This window comes from Protopterus annectens, chromosome 3.part1 (genome assembly GCF_019279795.1).
Source record: "Protopterus annectens isolate FY-2018-M chromosome 3.part1, PAN1.0, whole genome shotgun sequence".
NCBI lineage: Eukaryota > Metazoa > Chordata > Ceratodontiformes > Protopteridae > Protopterus > Protopterus annectens.
In genome coordinates, this window is record NC_056732.1 from 49,775,050 (window position 1) to 49,793,268 (window position 18,219).

Genomic DNA, 18,219 nt, shown 5'->3' on the forward strand with positions numbered 1-18,219 from the left:
GAAATGTTCAGAACACAATGCCCTGGCTAAGCATGTCATGCTATTTGATATTAGTCACCACTTTCTGTTTAGAGCCCTTGAGGTAATAATACCAAGCGCACGAGGTGGTGATATTAGAAATCATACAGAAGACATAGAAAATGACTGGATTATTCGGCTGAGGGCCAGTAGAGGTCGAGGACTCAATGAGAGGGCTTCTATTAAGCCCAAGTTGAGGAAGCGTCGACATATTAGATGAGTTTAGCTATAAAACGGAATACATATTTATTTTGAATATGTATATTATTATGTCCTAAATGTTTATACAGCATATAATTTTATATATATATATATATGCTTATACATATAGATGTACATACACATGTTTTTAGAGTTACTTCAGGTGTGGTTTATATATATATATATATATATATATATATATATATATATATATACATATATATATCTACTTGTATTTTTTATGCTGTTTGAAACAATGTTACAGTCATTGTATGTGCCATTTCTCTTTAAGAATGTTGATTGACACTTGTATGTGATTGGTGCTATGATTTTTGAATTAGTATTTAAAGTTTTTAACTATGGAGCACTTTTTGTATAGATCTGAAGAAGCTGTAACAGTGAAAGCGCTTATCTGATTGTGCTACCGGTGCTGAATAAATTTTTAAAAAGGATTTTTCCTGCCTGTGTTTGCCTGCTATTGCTCCGTTCTTGTTAATTCTTTTTACATTGGACTGTTATACATCCTCGTAACGGAGCATTCACTGGAGTGGCTAGCGTTGTTTTTTGTGGTGTTTACATTTTTATTAAAATGTTTAACAACATGTTTTAGGGTTAGGCTTTCAGGTTTAATAGTTATGGACATTGGCTGAGGTTGTTTCCACCTCTAGAGGGAGCTCTTTAACTGTTTTGTTTATTCTTCTCCTTAATATTAATATTTTTGTTTTATATCAAATAGTTGCCATTCTATTTCCTGTTTTTACATACCCTCTAAATGTTGATATATATATATATATATATATATATATATATATATATATATATATAGTTAAAAATGTTTGTTTTTTTATGTTTGCTTAATATATATATATATATATAGTTAAAAATGTTTGTTTTTTTATGTTTGCTTAATTGCTTGTTATATCTAATTGGTTGGGGAGTTAAGGTATTAACATGTATAATGGGTTTTTTCATGCGTTTTACTTCTGATGAAGTCAAAACATGATGAAAATACAGTGATCCAGTTAAGCCTTTATGTTTTGTATTTTTAGTCATGCTGTGTGAATAAAGGATCCATTTCCGGTAACGTATCTGCCTGGTTTGTTCAAGTGCTGTCTTTTCGGTTCTAAACCAACTGTATTTGAAGTACTTAATATTGTAAAAGAACTGGAAGAAGGATCTTTAGGAAACAATAGGAATAAATTATGTAGAATTAAATGGAATTTGTGTGAGCAGCGTATGCAGCATAATGGAAGAAATTGAGCAAGTGATGTAATGTTGTGGTGATGATAGTTATAAAGAAAGAAAACATGACCTACGATATAGAATCTCACCTAGAACGATGCCACAGTACAAATACGGTATATATAAGTGTAGAAAAGGTTAGCATGGCTTGTTTTCTTTCCTATGCATATGTTCTCTCGTCTTAAGTGGTATTTTTTAAGTTGATTAAAAAGTTGGATTGGAAAGCTAGAATTACATGCTTAAAAGTACTCTTTATCAAGTAACTGAAATGTCAGAGGAGGAAGAACGGGTAAGGTAGGTGCTGGTTAGGGTTTTTAATGCCAGAACATTCAGGTATACTGAAAGTCTTGGCATTAGTGGTGAGAGTGTGTGTGTGCAAGTGTTGAAGGAGTATGGTTAGAGTAAGGGCTACATAAGGAATATATTTAGTGTTGTGGGTGTGTGTTGCTGTTTGTGATGTATGTCTTGAGTATCTTGTGTGGTGATAGTTTTGTGGAAAGGGTTTTTCTAAGATAAGAGTTAGGATTTGGGTTAAGTTTAGCACACATTAGTAAGGTAGTGCTGAGAATGTGCAAATCCTGACTCCAACCCTACAACTTAGCTGTGCAAAAAAATATTTCCATAATGATGTCACTCTTCAGACGCTGAATTCCCTAACTTGCTCCCCCTGCAGAACTCATCTCAGTGCTTGTTCTTGGAAGCACACCCCTGCAGAGCCCATGTTGACACACTCCTAGGTCCACACCACTGCAGAGCCCATGTTGGCACACATTCCTAGGTCCACACTCCTGCAGAACTCATGTTGGCACGCATTCCTGGGTCCACACCCCTGCAGAGCCCATGTTAGCACACATTCCTGGGTCCACAGTCCTGCAGAGCCCGTGTTAGCACACATCCCTGGGACCACACCCCTGCAGAGCCCGTGTTAGCACACATCCCTGGGACCACACCCCTGCAGAGCCCATGTTGACACACATCCCTGGGACCACACCCCTGCAGAGCCCATGTTGACACACATGCCTGGGTACCACACCCCTGCAGAGCCCATGTTGGCACACATGTCTGGATACCACACCACTGCAGAGCCCATGTTGGCACACATTACTGGGTCCACAATCCTGCAGAGCCCGTGTTAGCACACATTCCTGGGTCCACATCCCTGCAGAGCCCATGTTGGCACACATTCCTGGGTCCACATCCCTGCAGAGCCCATGTTGGCACACATTCCTGGGTTCACACTCCTGCAGAGCCCATGTTGGCACACATTCCTGGTTCCGCACCCCTGCAGAGCCCATGTTGGCACACATTCCTGGGTCCACATACCTGCAGAGCCCATGTTGGCACACATTCCTTGGTCCACATCCCTGCAGTGCCCTTGGCACACATTCCTTTGTCCACACTCCTGCAGAGCCCATGTTGGCACACATTCCTGGGTCCACATTCCTGCAGAGCCCATGTTGGCACACATTCCTGGGTCCACACTCCTGCATTGCCCATGTTAGCACACATTCCTGGGTCCACATCCCTGTAGAGCCCATTTTAGCTCACATTCCTGGGTCCACCCCCCTGCGGAGCCCGTATTAGCACACATTCCTAGGTCCACATCCCTGCAGAGCCCATGTTGGCACACATTCCTGGGTCCACACTCATGCAGAGCCCATGTTGGCACACATTCCTGGATCCACATCCCTGCAGAGCCCATGTTGGCACACATTCCTGGGTCCACATTCCTGCAGAGCCCATGTTGGCACACATTCCTTGGTTCACGTCCCTGCAGAACCCATGTTGGCACACATTCCTTGGTCCACACCCCTGCAGAGCCCATGTTTTCACACATTCCTGGGTCCACACTCCTGCAGAGCCCGTGTTAGCACACATTCCTGGGTCCACACCCCTGCAGAGTCCATGTTTTCACACATTCCTGGGTCCACACTCCTACAGAGCCCGTGTTAGCACACATTCCTGGGTCCACATCCCTGCAGAGCCCATGTTGGTGCACATTCCTCAGTCCACACTCCCGCAGAGCCTATTTTAGCACACATTCCTGGATCCACACTCCTGCAGAGCCCATGTTAACACACATTCCTCGGTCCATACCCCTGTTGGATTCATGTTAGCACTTGTTGCTGGGCATTCAAGATTGTTACACATTGTGGTGTTCAGCATTTGGGCCTTCAGTGTTATGCCTGTCTTGGGATTGTGCATTTCAAGATTATAGGCTTCAATATTGTGACAGTAAGCCACTTATAAGTGTATGTGTCTGCATGTTGCTTGGTCGACCCAGCAAGACATACATCATGATGTAGTCAAGCACAAATGCACAAAAACACAACCAGTTGAAAAAAAACTTTAAATCTACTAATTATGTATACCAACTCCCAAGATTTCAGTAGAGGGAAAAGGGTATTACAGTCTCCCATAGACAAAAAGGCCAGTGTTACATTTGAATAATAAAACTTTCAAACAACTGTGTGTGTATGTCTATATATATATATATATATATATATATATATATATATATGTCTATATATGGGTCCACTTTGTAATTTTGAAATACTGAAATCTCGAATTTCAGTATTCAAAAACCACAAAACTGAAAACCCAACCACAACTCACAAACTCGAAAACACACAACCGCGAAATTCAAAATCCCGCACCCATGCTACACATACAGTACATGCATAAACATACACAAAACTCCCCCCCACAATCAAACAAACTAAGCTAAACCACATATAAGCAGGGGGGCAAGCCCCCTGCACCCCCCCATGTGGGGGGCTGTACCCCCCACACACCCCCACTTATATATTCTAACTCCGAGATAACATAAACAGTAACACAAACGAAACTCACACACATCTTACAGTCCCTCAAACACACACATAACAGTCACAACACACACTAAATCCCTAACTAACATACACACACAAACTTACCAAAATTAAGCCCAAACATCCACATTCCGTACCACCGGAAGCAGAAATTCAAAATATCCGTGCTTCGGTATTTTGAATTTCGTGCTTCTGCAGGTTTCGGAAATGTAAGTATTTGGCTTTGTAAACTGTAGATTTCAGTATTTTGAGTTTACAAAGTGGACCCATACATGTGTGTGTGTGTGTGTGTGTGTATATATATACATATATATATATATATATATATATATATATATATATATATATATATATATATATATACACACACACACACACACACACACACGCACTCATGCATACACACACACTTATTCTGAAATTGAGATGTAGGCAGTAGACACATTGTTCCTGGAGTTAGTTAACACGTTCCCTTATGTTGTCCATTCCTTTCTGTTCATTTAGTGTGAGCAGCTGAATTTTGAATTATTCCCACTCTGGTTGCCCAGAAGAGCTTGTTTCGTAACTTTAAGGCAACTGGTGATATAGAGCCCTGTCTGGATGCATCCTTTCTTCTTTTCAGTCACCTTCAGGGACCGTAACATGTAAGGCCATGGCTTCTGGATTAAACTCATTCTTTACACAAGGCTTATTGGCAGAATTCTCAAAATCTTTGGTTGTAGTTCAGAAGCCCTCCACACACGTCTTACATTGCTGAATTGAAATGTTTATTTTGGGCAGAGTTCCAGGTCTGTTATCTTCTAGTTACTATGACAGTTTTATCCTTCTCAAATATTTATTTTATTTATATTTGTTAACAGGATAGAGCACTGATCGATTTGGACCTTTTTCTGACACAGCCCAGTAGCTTCTCTGTTCATCAGTTAGAGTGGTGAGCTTTGAGCAGCCTATCTGTCACTGGAGGAGTGGTTTCAGCTCAGAATCTGTAGTTTTATTGGCCATTTTGGGCTATTTCTATCCCTTTCATCTTTCTGTTTAAAAACCTGTGTTTGTGCATCGTGCAGCGCCATTTAACTAGGGTTAAACTATTCCCAGTGCCAGAAGGTCTTCTCTTCAAATTTTCCCTTAGAACTAGCCAGTTTTCTAATTTTAGCACTCAAAACTGTTACATTGTGCTCAGCACTTGTTCAAAACTTGTTGCAAACACTAAATAATCTACAAATTACTGCAGCACTCAGCTTTCCTCATTTGCAAGAGAAAAACAGTTTTCAGTACTTTAATTAATAAGCACCTATCCAGGCATGTCTAAGGGTCAGCTCCTGGTGTTTTGCCCTGTCGACCTGATGAATCTGAGCATTTTGGGGTAATGTAGCAATTGGCTCCTGTACACTGACAACCCTCTCCTCCTCCCACCCAACACTACAACCTGTGAGCGATGCACTTATATAGCCAAACTGGAATCCAAGCTCTCTCCAGCCAAGACTGGACTAGACAGTCAAGAGGAGAAGGTTAACACCTGCACCACACCACACTCAACACATAGTCCATAAAAACCTACACCACCTAAACCCACACATAGTAACACAAAGTACACACCTACATTCGTGGAGGCTGTCAATAAAATTCTACCCAAACAACAGAGAACTCCAAAGCTGAAACACAAGCAACCACCACCCCCCAACACTACCCAAATGACATATAGCCCACACAATCTGTGTGCCACTCAACCTCAGCCCATAAGGCAAAATAACGTACCCAACACACTAGTCATAGGCAACTCTGTAGTCAGGCACACTGATGTCCCACTCACCAGGCTAAACAAGGAGAAAGTTACTGTCAGCTGCCTGTCTTGTGCCAGGATCCACCACATAACGCATGCACTCAGGTCACTCCACAGCAAGTACAAATATAACTCTGTCATTGTCCATGTTGGTGTGAATGACCTTAGACGTAACTCCCTGGACTACATGAAGAGAGACATGGAGGAGCTCTTGGATCATGTAGCTCAGGCAGGTATGACCCTAGCCCTGAATAGCATCCTGCCATCGCCCAGAATGATACCATAGTACAAGGACAAAATGATTGACTTCAACAGTTGGCTAAGCTTCTGGTGTCATACTAAGGGGATCCAGTATTTGTCTGCCTGGGATGACATGATCGACAGACCACAATGCTTTGCCAGAGATGGCCTGCACCTGTCGCCCCTGGGATTCCATAGACTGGCTATGGCTCTTGCCACCCCTATAGTGCCTTTTTTTAGGCAAGGTTCAAACGACAAACTCACCACCGTAGCCAGTACAAGCAAGCAAAATTTGAGGGTAATGCTACTCAATGCTAGAAGTCTAAAGCTCAAAATGCACTCAATCGAGGCACTCCTTAAAATGGAAAACATCCACATCTGTGCAGTAACAGAGACCTGGTTCAAGGCTCCAGGGAGCACTCCTGCATTACCGGGCAATAATTCATACCACACATTTCGGCCACCTAACCTGGACCGAAACACTAAAGGAAGAGGCGTGTCCATATTCATTAAGGATATCCACACCTCCAGGATAGTTGCTCAACATAACGCATCCGAAATTATCCAAGTGCAACTAACACTGGGCAAAACTGCAGTCCAGGTTGTAGCTTGTTACAGATCCCCCGCCATACCCCAGGATGCTCACTACACATTTCTTGATATACTGTATAATATTAAGGTGCAGCCCAATACCCTAATAATGGGCGATTTCAAGTACCCCACCATCAGCTGGGAAAATTACTCGTGTACTAACTCATTTGCTCAACGTTTTCCGGAATTCATAAATTCCAACAACCTGGATCACCTTGTCCATACGCCCACCAGGGGCAGCAATACCCTGGACCTGGTCATTACCAATATGGGCAACCGATGTTCCACGCCAGAGGTCAACTCCTCGCTGGTCAGATCCAACCACGAGCTAATCACCCTAGACATCCATATCCCACCCCACCCCCCATTAAGGAAACCACTGTAAAAAAACTTCTCCAAAGCCAACTTCATGCTTCTTAAGACAGAAGTGGCAAACTTCGCGACACCCATACAGATGGAAAATAGAGGTATAACTGCTGAATCCTTTACAATGGCACTGTATAAACACACACATGAGTGCACGGATCGTGCCATCCCCAACAGAACCAAGACGCTATCTGGTGGTCCCCTGCCATAAATAAAGTCTACAATAGAATGAAGAAGCTGTTGCAAAAAAGAGTAAAATCCCCTGATTGCAGAAACTCCCTGGTCAGCCTCAGTAAGAAGCTAAGATCACTCGTAAAATCCTCCAAAGCTAGTTGCAAATATAAAATCGCCACTGATTCTAAAGACAACCACAAAGCATTTTACAGCTATGTCAAGAATTTCAATGGCAACACTCAGATCTGCTCTGAGCTACAGCACAATGGCACTAGATATACAGAACCAACTGATATAACATCCTGGCAGATAAGTTCAGTGCTAACTTTATCCCCCTCTCACCCTCCAAACGACCCATCTTAATATCGGAAGAATGCAAAGCCCCTGTAATCACGGATGAACAAGTAAAGACCGCACTCCAAAGCCAAGAACACAGCATCCATGGGACTAGACAACATTCCAGGCTGCGTTCTGCAGGGACAACAGAACGAACTGACACCCCACCTAAGTACCGTGTTCAGTCATAGCCTCACTTCAGGCTTTGTGCCTACTGAATGGCGCACAGTGACTGTTATCCCACTCCACAAAGGGGGTGCCACCATGGACCCTTGGAACTACTGCCCCATTAGCCTGACGAGCCTGGTCTGCAAGGCCATGGAACATATCATCTTGGAGCTTATAAACAAAGACAAAGATAACCTCCAAACTCTGGACCCCACTCAGTTTAGGTTTGTAAAAGGTAGATCATGTCTCATAAACCTGATTGACTTCTTTGAAGCAGTCACCCGAGCCTTGGATGAGGGTAAGGTGATGCATACAGCCTATCTTGTCCTCACCAAGACTTTCAACACCATCCCCCACTCTGGAATTATAGATAAACTCACTAAACTGGACATAAATCCCTATGTCACAAGAAGGGTGGCTAACTGGCTCACTGACAGAACCCACACAGTGAATGTAGCCGACTGCAAGTCTGACTTCAGACCAGTGACAAGTGGAGTACCACAGGGCTCAGTCCTGGGTCCTCTCCTGTTTGGCATCTACTTCTCTGAAGTCCAGGCTAACACAGCAGGTCTTTGGCTAATGAAGTTCGCAGATGACTGCAAACTAGGAGCCATAATACAATCGCCTAATGATGTGGACATTCTGCAAAGGGGCCTCACTGAGACTTGGTGTCAAAGTCATGACCGCAAGCTCAATGCCAAGAAGTGCATTGTCATCCCCTGTGGGAAAAGCACTGTACCCATGAAATACCACATAGCCGGTAGCCTACTAAACACTGAAAGTGTGATAAGAGACTTTGGGACACAGGTGGACAGTAGTCTCTCCTTTGATAATCACATCACCACAGTAGTTAGGAAATCTTCTACGTGACACACTGTATCACAAAGGGGTTCTCCTCCAGAAAAAAAAGAAGTCATTGTTCCTCTCTGCTCATTCCTCATCAGACCCATTATAGAGTACAACACCCTGCTTGGCATGTACCTCACAGGACATCTACAACAATTGGAAAGGCCTCAGAAATACCTCACTAAGAGGATTACTGGCTTCAAATAGATGCCATATGTTGACTGTCTCAAAAAACTCCAGCTGTACTCCGTCACATAGCACCTACTCAGAGACGGCCTCTGCCTAACGTACAAAGCCATGTCAAACCCAGGTCTGTTGGACATGCTACACTTAAAGAAATCCCACTCTCTCCGAGCCACATGCTCCAGGGACCTAAACCTTGTCACCACAATAAACAGAGCAAACTAGAGGGATAGATTCCTGTCCCAGAGACTTCCCATGCTCTGGAACAGACTACCCATTCATGTCAAACAAAAGCTCCTCATTAGCCCTCTTTAAGAAAAATCTTGACAATTGGGTGGGAAATAGGAAATTCACCCCGGGGATCACTTCTGCGGCTCTGCTCAACAGGGGCACAGGAAAATCATTTTCTTGGGTGGCAAAAGCCAGGGAACATTTTTTGGCTAACCTTATATAGGCCCGAGGGCCGATAGCCTAGTACCTACCTTATGAGCAGTGTCTGGTTGAATGACTTGCTCGGAGTTGCACAGTTACGCAGATGGAGGCTGAGGGAATCGAACCTTGTACCACAGGAAGAAACTCATTAACTCACTCGAGCATGTAGCTCTTTTATATACTTCAGTTAAAACCCATAGCTCCATATGACATCCAAATCTTTTTTAAGTCTGGCTTCTTTAAGTTACTTACCAGTTAGTAATAGGCAGTATTAGAAAATGCAAGGATTTAGTAACAAAATGAAATGAAGGTTTTTAATCTAGAATGTCATCCATTGGAGAAATTAATCATTTTATGCCACATATTCATATTTATATTCTTATTTCCATAACTGAGGTTGGCTTTATGATTAAAGTGTTAACTTACAGACAGAAGGTGCAGGGTTTGATTCTCACATTGGGTAATTGGTAGGCTTAAAATAGCCCACAAGCACAGTTAGCCTAGTAGTAATGCATGAACCTATGACAGACCTACATGCTGTCAAGACGTTATGGTTTGAAGTTTCATTGTGGGTGACAGGAACATTCATTGCCACTGTTCATTTATATTATACTATACTAGAGATTTTGGTATAGTTTGCTGTTAATTATGAAAACAAGCAATATTTCCATATGTAGTTAACACTTTAAAAGTGACTTGCAAACTGTTGCATGGAATGCAGTGAAACCTTAAATGTTGTTGAAGTAAACTGTCTTTGAAATTTGCATGCAAGTCATCCAGCTTCTGAAATATTCGGTGCTAGTCATATTGTTAATTACACAATTAACTGTATGTTTTCATATTTCTGTAAATATTTCAGTAAACATGCACTGAAGATGGAATTTCTTCCTGCCATGTGAAAGCTTATGTCTAACTAACAAGCATATTCTAACAATATATGTCTAAGTTATAGTTTCAAGATATGACAGTTTGTAAAATTTTAACAAAAATATAATTCTGGGTTTGTGAAAATTATTAATGTAGTATTTATCAAAAGACTGTGAATGCATTGACTTCTCACTGTAAAGATTATTTCTTACTAATAACATTGCCATTTGTACATTTTAATAGCTTTTATTGTTCACAATTTATTTACATTTGTCTTATGCTTTTTAAGATGATTTTTTAAAAAAAAAAGGTTTTGAAATGCAAGGAATGTGTTTAGACAGCTTGAGGTGTGACATTCCACATCACATAGATGTTTATGACTTAACAGCTCATAACTGCCAGACATCATTTTAAGTTGTGTCTGAACTGTTCAACAATTAAAGTATCAGGAGGCAAACCTGTTACTAAACAGCTTTTGTGGGAGTGGGATCTTTTTACTTGATGCATCCCCATCACAATTCATATTTCCCTAACCAAAGTTTTTTTTTTTTTTTAAGTTTGCTGCCACCTTTTCAACTTGTCTGTTCTGTGATTCTGAAATTTGTCTCATTGAAGATAGACATTTTTACATTGTTATTGAGTTGTCAGTTTTAAACTATAACCTGAGGTTATAGACTTTAATAGGTTCATAGGTAGGTACTAGGCTATCTGCCCGAGGGCATTTATAAGCCTAGCCAGTGTGTATCTGCTTTCGCCGTCCCATTGATTAATTAACTGATCCACTGTCAAGCAGAGCCAGTGAAGTGATCCCAAGGGTGTATTTTCTGTTACCCATCCACTCGTCAAGGTTTCTCTTGAAGAGTGTTAGTGAGGGGCTCTGCCTGATGTAATTTGGAATTTTGTTCCAAAGCGTGGGGAGTCTGTGTGACAAGAATCTATCCCTCCAGCATGTTCTATTTATTGTTGTGGCGAGGTTTAGCTCACTAGAGCGCGTGGCTCCCAGTGACTTGGATTTCTTTAGGTGGAGCATGTCCATCAATTCTGAGTTGGACATGGCTTTGTGAGTCAGGCAGAGATCACCTCTGAGTAAGAGGTATGCCACTGAGTACAGCCGGAGTTGTTTCAGTCGGGCTGCATAGGACATATGTTTGAGACCAGTAATCCTCTTAGTGAGGTACTTTTGTGGTCTTTCCAGCTGTTGGAAGTGTCTTGTGAGGTACATCTCAAATGGGGCATTGTACTCTGATGGGTCTAATGAGCGATGAGTAGAGGGGCACTATAACCTCTTTATTTCTAGATACGAACCCTTTAGTAATTAGATGGGCCACATAGAAGGATTTCCTAACTACTTTGGCAATATGATTGTCAAAGGAGAGATTACTATCTACCTGGGTCCCCAGATCTCTTATTACCTCTTCTGTATTAAGGGGGCTGCCCACCTATGTGATAATTGGATGTTTTGTTTTTCCCAAACGGGATGACTGTGCATTTTTTGGCATTTAGCTTGAGGCCATGTCTTTGGCACCAGGTGTCTGTCTCAGTAAGGCCCTTTTGGAGGATGTCCGTGTCAGCCGGAGAGCCAGTTATGGCTCCCAGTTTGCAGTCATCGGTGAACTTGGTTAGCCATAGTCCTCCTGTGTTTTCCTGTACTTCTGAGAAGTATATGCCGAACAGTAGGGGTCCCAGGACCGAGCCTTAGGGGACGCCACTTGTGACTGGTTTAGAGTCGGACCTGGAGCCCGTTATTCTTACTGTGTGAGTTTTGTCTGTACGCCAGTTGGCAACCCATCTTGTGACGTAGGGGTTTATGTTCAGGCTGGTGAGTTTTTCTGTAATACCCGAGTGGGGAATGGTATCGAAAGCCTTGGCGAGGTCAAGGTAGGCTGTGTGAACCACCTTTCCCTCGTCTATGGCCTTGGTGACTGTCTCGAAGAAGTCAACCAGGTTTAGTAGGCATGATCTGCCCTTAACAAAAGCCAAACTGGGTCGGGTCAAGTGCTTGGAGGTTCCCAGTGTCAGTTGTTAATGAGTTCCATGGTGATGCGCTCCATAGCCTTGCAGACCTGGCTAGTCAGGCTTATGGGGCGATAGTTACCAGGGTCAGTTGTGGCCCCTCCTTTGTGGAGAAGAATAACCATTGCTGTGCGCCATTCTATGGGCATGTAGCCTGTGGAGAGGCTGAGGTTGAACAGCGTGTTTAGGTGGGGGGTAGGTTCGTTCTGTAGTTCGTGCAAGACGCAGCCTGGACACCATCTGGTCCCATTGACGCTGTGTTTTTGGCATTTGAGAGGGCTGTTTTCACCTGTGAGTCTGTGATTTTTGGGACACTACACTTTTCCGGTATTGTTCATAGATTAGTTCATAGATTAGTACTAAGCTAACTGCCCTTGCGAGCCATTTTAAGCCTAGCCAATTATCCCTTGTGAGACTCAAACCCTGCACCTTGTGTTTGTAAGGCAAACACCTTAACCATTAGGCCACCCTCCCATGTTGTGGACCCTTTTGGAGGTGAGGGGGGGGGGGTGAAGTTTGCACTGAATCTGTCTGCCAGGATGTTGGCAATATCAGTAGGTTCAGTATATTTTGTGCTGTTTTGCCAATAGTTCAGTGCATATCTGCGAGTTGCCACTTAGATTCTTAACATAGCTAAAGAAGGCTTTGTGGTTATCTTTTGAATCCTTGGCTATTTTTCTTTTGAAGTTAACCTTGGATGATTTTATGAGGGACCTCAGTTTCTTATTGATACTGATCAGGGATGTCTTTCCTTCTTGGGATTTGTTTTTTTTCTGAACTGGTTTCCTCCTCCTATTGTATAGCCTGTTTATTGCAGGGGTCCATCAAACTGGTTTCCTTCTCTTAGAAGAGTGAATCTTGGTTTTGCTAGGGATGGCATGATCCATGCATCCTTGTAGGTGCTCATAGAGTGCATTTGTAAAGGTTTCTGCATCTTGGGCAGCGTTATCCTTTAACATGAGGGCTGTGAAACGTACCACCTCTCTCTTAAGTAAGGTGAAGTTTGCTTTAGAAAAGTTTTTTACTGTGGTTTCCTTAGTTGGGGGTGGTGGTGGGGTGTGGACATCCAGAGTGATTAGTTTATGATCTGATCTAACCAGTGACGGGTTGACCTCTGGTGTGGAGCACCTGTCGCCCGTGTTGGTGATGACCAGGTCCAATATGTTTTCACCTCTGGTAGGGGAGTTTATCAGCTGATCCAGGGAGTTTGAGTTGATGAATTCCAGGAAGTGCTGGGCCAGGGAATTTGTACTCTAGTAGTTTTCCCAGAGAATGGTAGGGTAATTGAAATCGCCCAATATCAGGGTGTTTGGTAGGATCTCCGTGTTTTCTAGCGTCTCCAGAAAGGTGGATTGGTGGTCCTGGGTCATGGAGGGTGATCTGTAGCAGGCCACAATTTGCGTTGCAGATTTGCCCGATGTTAGTTGCAAATGGATGATCTCAGAGGTATCATGCTGCGCCATTAACCTGGAGGTGTAGGTATCCTTGATGAATATGGATACACCCCCTCCTTTTGTGTTTCGGTCCGTGTTTTCAGGCCGAAATGTGTGGTATGAGTTGTAGCTCGGTAGTGCTGGGTTGCTTTCTGGAGCCTTGAACCAGGTTTCAGTTACTGCACAGATGTCGACGTTCTCCGTACTGAAGAGTGCTTCGAGCGCATGCATTTTGAGATTTAAACTTCTGGCATTGAGTAGCATAACCCTCAGTTTTTTTGTTAATTGTGCTGTTTATGGAGGTGGGTTTGACTTTTGAGCCTTGCCTAAAAAAGGCACTATGGGAGCAGCAAGAGCCTTGGCCAGTATTCAAAAGCCTAGGGGGTGACAGGTGCAAGCCATCTCTTACGAAGCAACGCGGCTTGTCGAGCATGTCGTCCCAGGCTGACAAACACTGGATCCCCTTTGAATGACACCAGGAGCTTAGCCAATTGTTGAAATTGATCATTTTTTCTTTATACTGAGGTATCATTCTTGGTGAGGGCAGGATGCTACTCAGGGTCAGGGTCATACCAGCCTGGGCTACATGATCAGAGAGCTCTTCCATGTCTTTTTTCATGTAGTCCAGGGAGGTACGTCTCAGGTCATTCACACCAACATGAACAATGACAGAGTCATATTTGTACTTGTTCTGGAGTAACCTGAGTGCTTGTGTTATGTGGCAGATTCTGGCTCCCGACAGGCAGCTAACAGTAACCTTCTGCTTGTCCAGCCTAGTGAGTGGGACGTCAGTGTGCCTGACTATAGAGTCACCTGTTACTAGTGTGTTAGGTATGTTATTTTGCCTTAAGGGCTGTGATTGTGCGGCACACTGATTTTGAGTTTTATATGTTGTCTGGTTTGTGACGTGAAGTTGTAGAATAAAGAAGTTGCAGAGTTCCACAACAGGTTTACCTTTTATTAAACAAAAATAAGTAAGCGCTTTCGCGATCTACACAGATCGCTTCTTCAGACTGTATTACAATGTCAAACTATCTAACCAAGCATTTTAAAGCTTTACCTATTAGCACATTGCAGTTAATTAGTCACATGGGAAGTGCAGGTTGTTTGGGTGTCTGCTTTGGAGGTCTCTGATGCTTTTGCAGGTTTTAATTTAGAGCCTCCGAGTGTGATTTTGTGTATTTATGTGTATTTTTTGCTAGTGCTGGTTTAGTAGGTCTGTGTGTGGCTGGAGTTGTGATGCAATCCTCTTGACTGTCTGTTCCAGTCTTGGGTGGCGACATCTTAGCTTCCAGTTTGGCTGTATAATTGCATCTCTCGCATATGTTAGTGTTTTGTGGTAGGAGGAGAGGGTTGTCTGTGTACATGAGGCAGTTGTAACATTGCCTCAGGATACCCAGATTCACCAGCTGGACTGGAGAGTGCACCTGAAGTTGCCCTTTGGTCATGCCTAAACAGTAGGGTGAGCTGCTTAGTCACTTGGATTTTGAGGGGTGAATAAAGAGCCTTTCCCTGCTGGGCAATCGGTGTCAGGGTATATTAGTGCTTGCTATTAGGTCTGAGCAAGTGCTGGGCTGCAAGATGCTTTTTGAGTGCTTAGGTTGAGAGTTATACTAGTTTCAAGGGAAAAACTGAAGAGTTGAGACTTAGTGGAGCCGGGAATAATTTAACCGTAGCTAACCGGCACTGCCCGGTGCGCAAAACTGTGCAAAAGCGGTTTTTATAGTAGGGAAGTGAAAGAGATATAAATTAGCCCAAAATGGCTAATAAACTACTAACTTCTGGGCTGGAACCACTCCTCCAGGGACAGATAGGTTGCTCAAAGCTCCCCTCTCTCACAGGTGAACAGAGAAACTTCTTTCTATCCAAGTAAGGTATGGGCAACTCAGAAACTAGTATCACAGCCCTAGCCTGAAAACTGGACTATACTAGCTTAGAAAGGTGGGAAACAAGGATTGTATAGGATAATATAAAAGAAAACACTGTAATAGCTTACATTATTAGTGTAATACAGTATACATGTTTTCTTTTCAACAATTGTCATTCATCCTTTCAACAATTTTCATTCACTCCAACATTACATAAATTGCTTGATCTGTTTCCTTAAACCTTACTTTACTCTTGTACATAATTCTGCATGTATTCTTACAAATTCTATTTTTTTCTGTGAATGTGTCCCTTCCCATTTCTAAATATTATCATCTCCAATTCTTTTGTATGCTTTACAATATTCAAAATGCTCATTGCATTTGGTATAGATTTGATCTGAAGACTGACATTCTTGTTAGGATTTAAGTGCAGTCACTCATTCAATTTCTGTTTATACTTTCACGGTGATTCAGCTGCCATAGAAGTAATCCCTCCCTGTTTCCAAAGGTGAACTGCAAGATTTCATTTGATCTGCCTGTTCACTTGCTGGTCCACACACTTATACATCAGTAAGTTTACTTTTAGGGAATAAAAAATCTCTTCAAAATGTACAAGTTTTTCATTTCCTTTGCCTTGAATACCTGCAACAACTTATTTCCTTTATCAGAAAGAGACAGAGTTATCACACAGCATCTTTCAGAAAGACTGGATAAGTTATTATTAAATTGTTTCCTAAGTATGTGTGCTCTGAAGCGTCATTTGAGGTAGGTAGTAGCCTCACCAATATCCTTCTTTCACAGCATCTTGCAGTAACAGCTGTACAGTGGCAGCACTTGTATTTTGTCCATAATTAGATTTGCAGACAGACTCCGATTTCTAGGCAGTAACACTTATTTTGGAAAGATGCTTTTATAAAATGTTCTGCCATACGCCCTCTCATTATGTCACATAGTATCCTCTTTTGCGGTCGTGTACACCCATGGGGTTTCAGAACCACTACATCGCTTCATCTTCTTTTCTGCTGTGTGCTTTCTCTGAGCATTTGTATCCTGCTGCTGTAAACGGTCTTAGTAAATGTTACACGAGTACACCCTGTTCAGGGGGTTTCTGTTAGTAACTGCTGCACAATTTCAGTGACCCATCGTGTCTTTATCTGATTTGGATTTCTCTCTCTGTCGTACTTGAAGGTCTTGCTGTAATTTACAGTATGGAATAAGAGGAAGTTATCTGAATGGTTGCTAATGAAGGAGCTGGGAACAAAACGGGGGGGGGGGGGACTTTCTTTTATTGCATAAAGCCCATAAAGTGGCATTGGCACAAGGAACAACTTAGGTCATGTGACTGCTAGAAGATGGAGTCCAAGTGCCTCCTGAGCAAGGGGATAGTTATAACTTTATTTATGTACTTAAAATTATTTGAATACTAAATCCTGACAGTTATCTGTAAAATAAAAAAGCATGCATAGTGTTAAGACAGTAACTTGGCTACAGGAACTTTTGCAAAGATTAGGTCTTTTAAAGTTGTTAACATAAATGTATTTTCTTGCAGTCCTTGTTTAATAATAGACCAAGATAAATAAATAACAAGCTTTCGTGTATCTTTTGATAGGTCGTCGTCTTCAGACTAAAAGGGTTAGTGTGTCCTAGAACTTAGTGTCCTACAATGTTTGTGCTACATAGGCACGCATTGAAAGTCCAAGGACCTTAATTCCAGTCCTCAGAGTGACCCGAATTTTAAATCTGAAGGACTGAAATCAGTACTGTTTCTGAAATTGAGGTATCCCCGAGTACAGCCCCACTTTGAACCCAAGTGATCTTGAAGTTAGTGTAAGTAGTAGGGTGTGGGGAGCACAGCCCCCCCCCCCCCCATCAGAGTATGTAGGGCAATGAATCTTTCTTGCAAGAATGCTTAAACATTTAATACTGAGTTTTTGAAATTTTCTGTTTATGTAGTTGAACGTTACAAGTCTTGGGACTCTATTGGATGTCACACTTCTGACGGGTCATGCCACTTAGACCAGTCTGATGGCACACACAGATGAGTGCATTTCACAGAACAAGATATCTTGGCCATCTTTGTAAAATCACCATAGTCTCTGTTGTAGACAGCATGATGGAAAATGGAAAACATCTAGAGCAGGATAAAACTTGCACTGGAGGTCTCACACTGACAGTAGGATACTTCAGTTAACATCTTTTAAAAGAATGGCAGAGTAAAGGTAGCAACAAAGCTTGTGGTAGGGGCAGTGTAGTACCAATCAGATAATCTATTCTGCAAAGCAGAGAACAACAGAAATTTCTAAAACTTAAACATTTCACTGAAAGATCTCATCTGTTGCTGTTAAGGCTTGTTTTGCAGTAAATATGATTCACTTGCTTTTTCACTGTAGTCTCCATTTCTTGTTTTTATTGATATCAGAAGTGTAATATTCGGTACTATAGTGAAATTTTTATTATATTAAAAAAAATGTAATCCTCTATTTCTGTTTTTAAGGAAATTATGGTCGCCGTGAAGGCGGTAGAGGCATAAATTGGAATGTACAGAGCGTCCTCCGTGGACCTTATGGTGAAAACAGAGGTGGGCAGAGCAACTTTAACCGAGGTCCACCACCAAGGCAGAGCTCTGCAGG

At 42.3% G+C, this 18,219-nt stretch overlaps 1 protein-coding gene across 4 annotated transcripts in view; it reads left to right on the plus strand.

Moving 5' to 3' along the window:
• VIRMA (vir like m6A methyltransferase associated) overlaps positions 1 to 18,219 on the plus strand; it is a 1,734,630-nt gene that overhangs the window by 1,699,437 nt on the left and 16,974 nt on the right. For all 4 annotated transcript variants that reach the window (XM_044066546.1, XM_044066545.1, XM_044066547.1 and 1 more), the window contains one exon: positions 18,084 to 18,218. In XM_044066546.1, coding sequence (XP_043922481.1) covers positions 18,084 to 18,218 — 135 coding nt within the window. The remainder of the gene's footprint in view (positions 1 to 18,083; position 18,219) is intronic.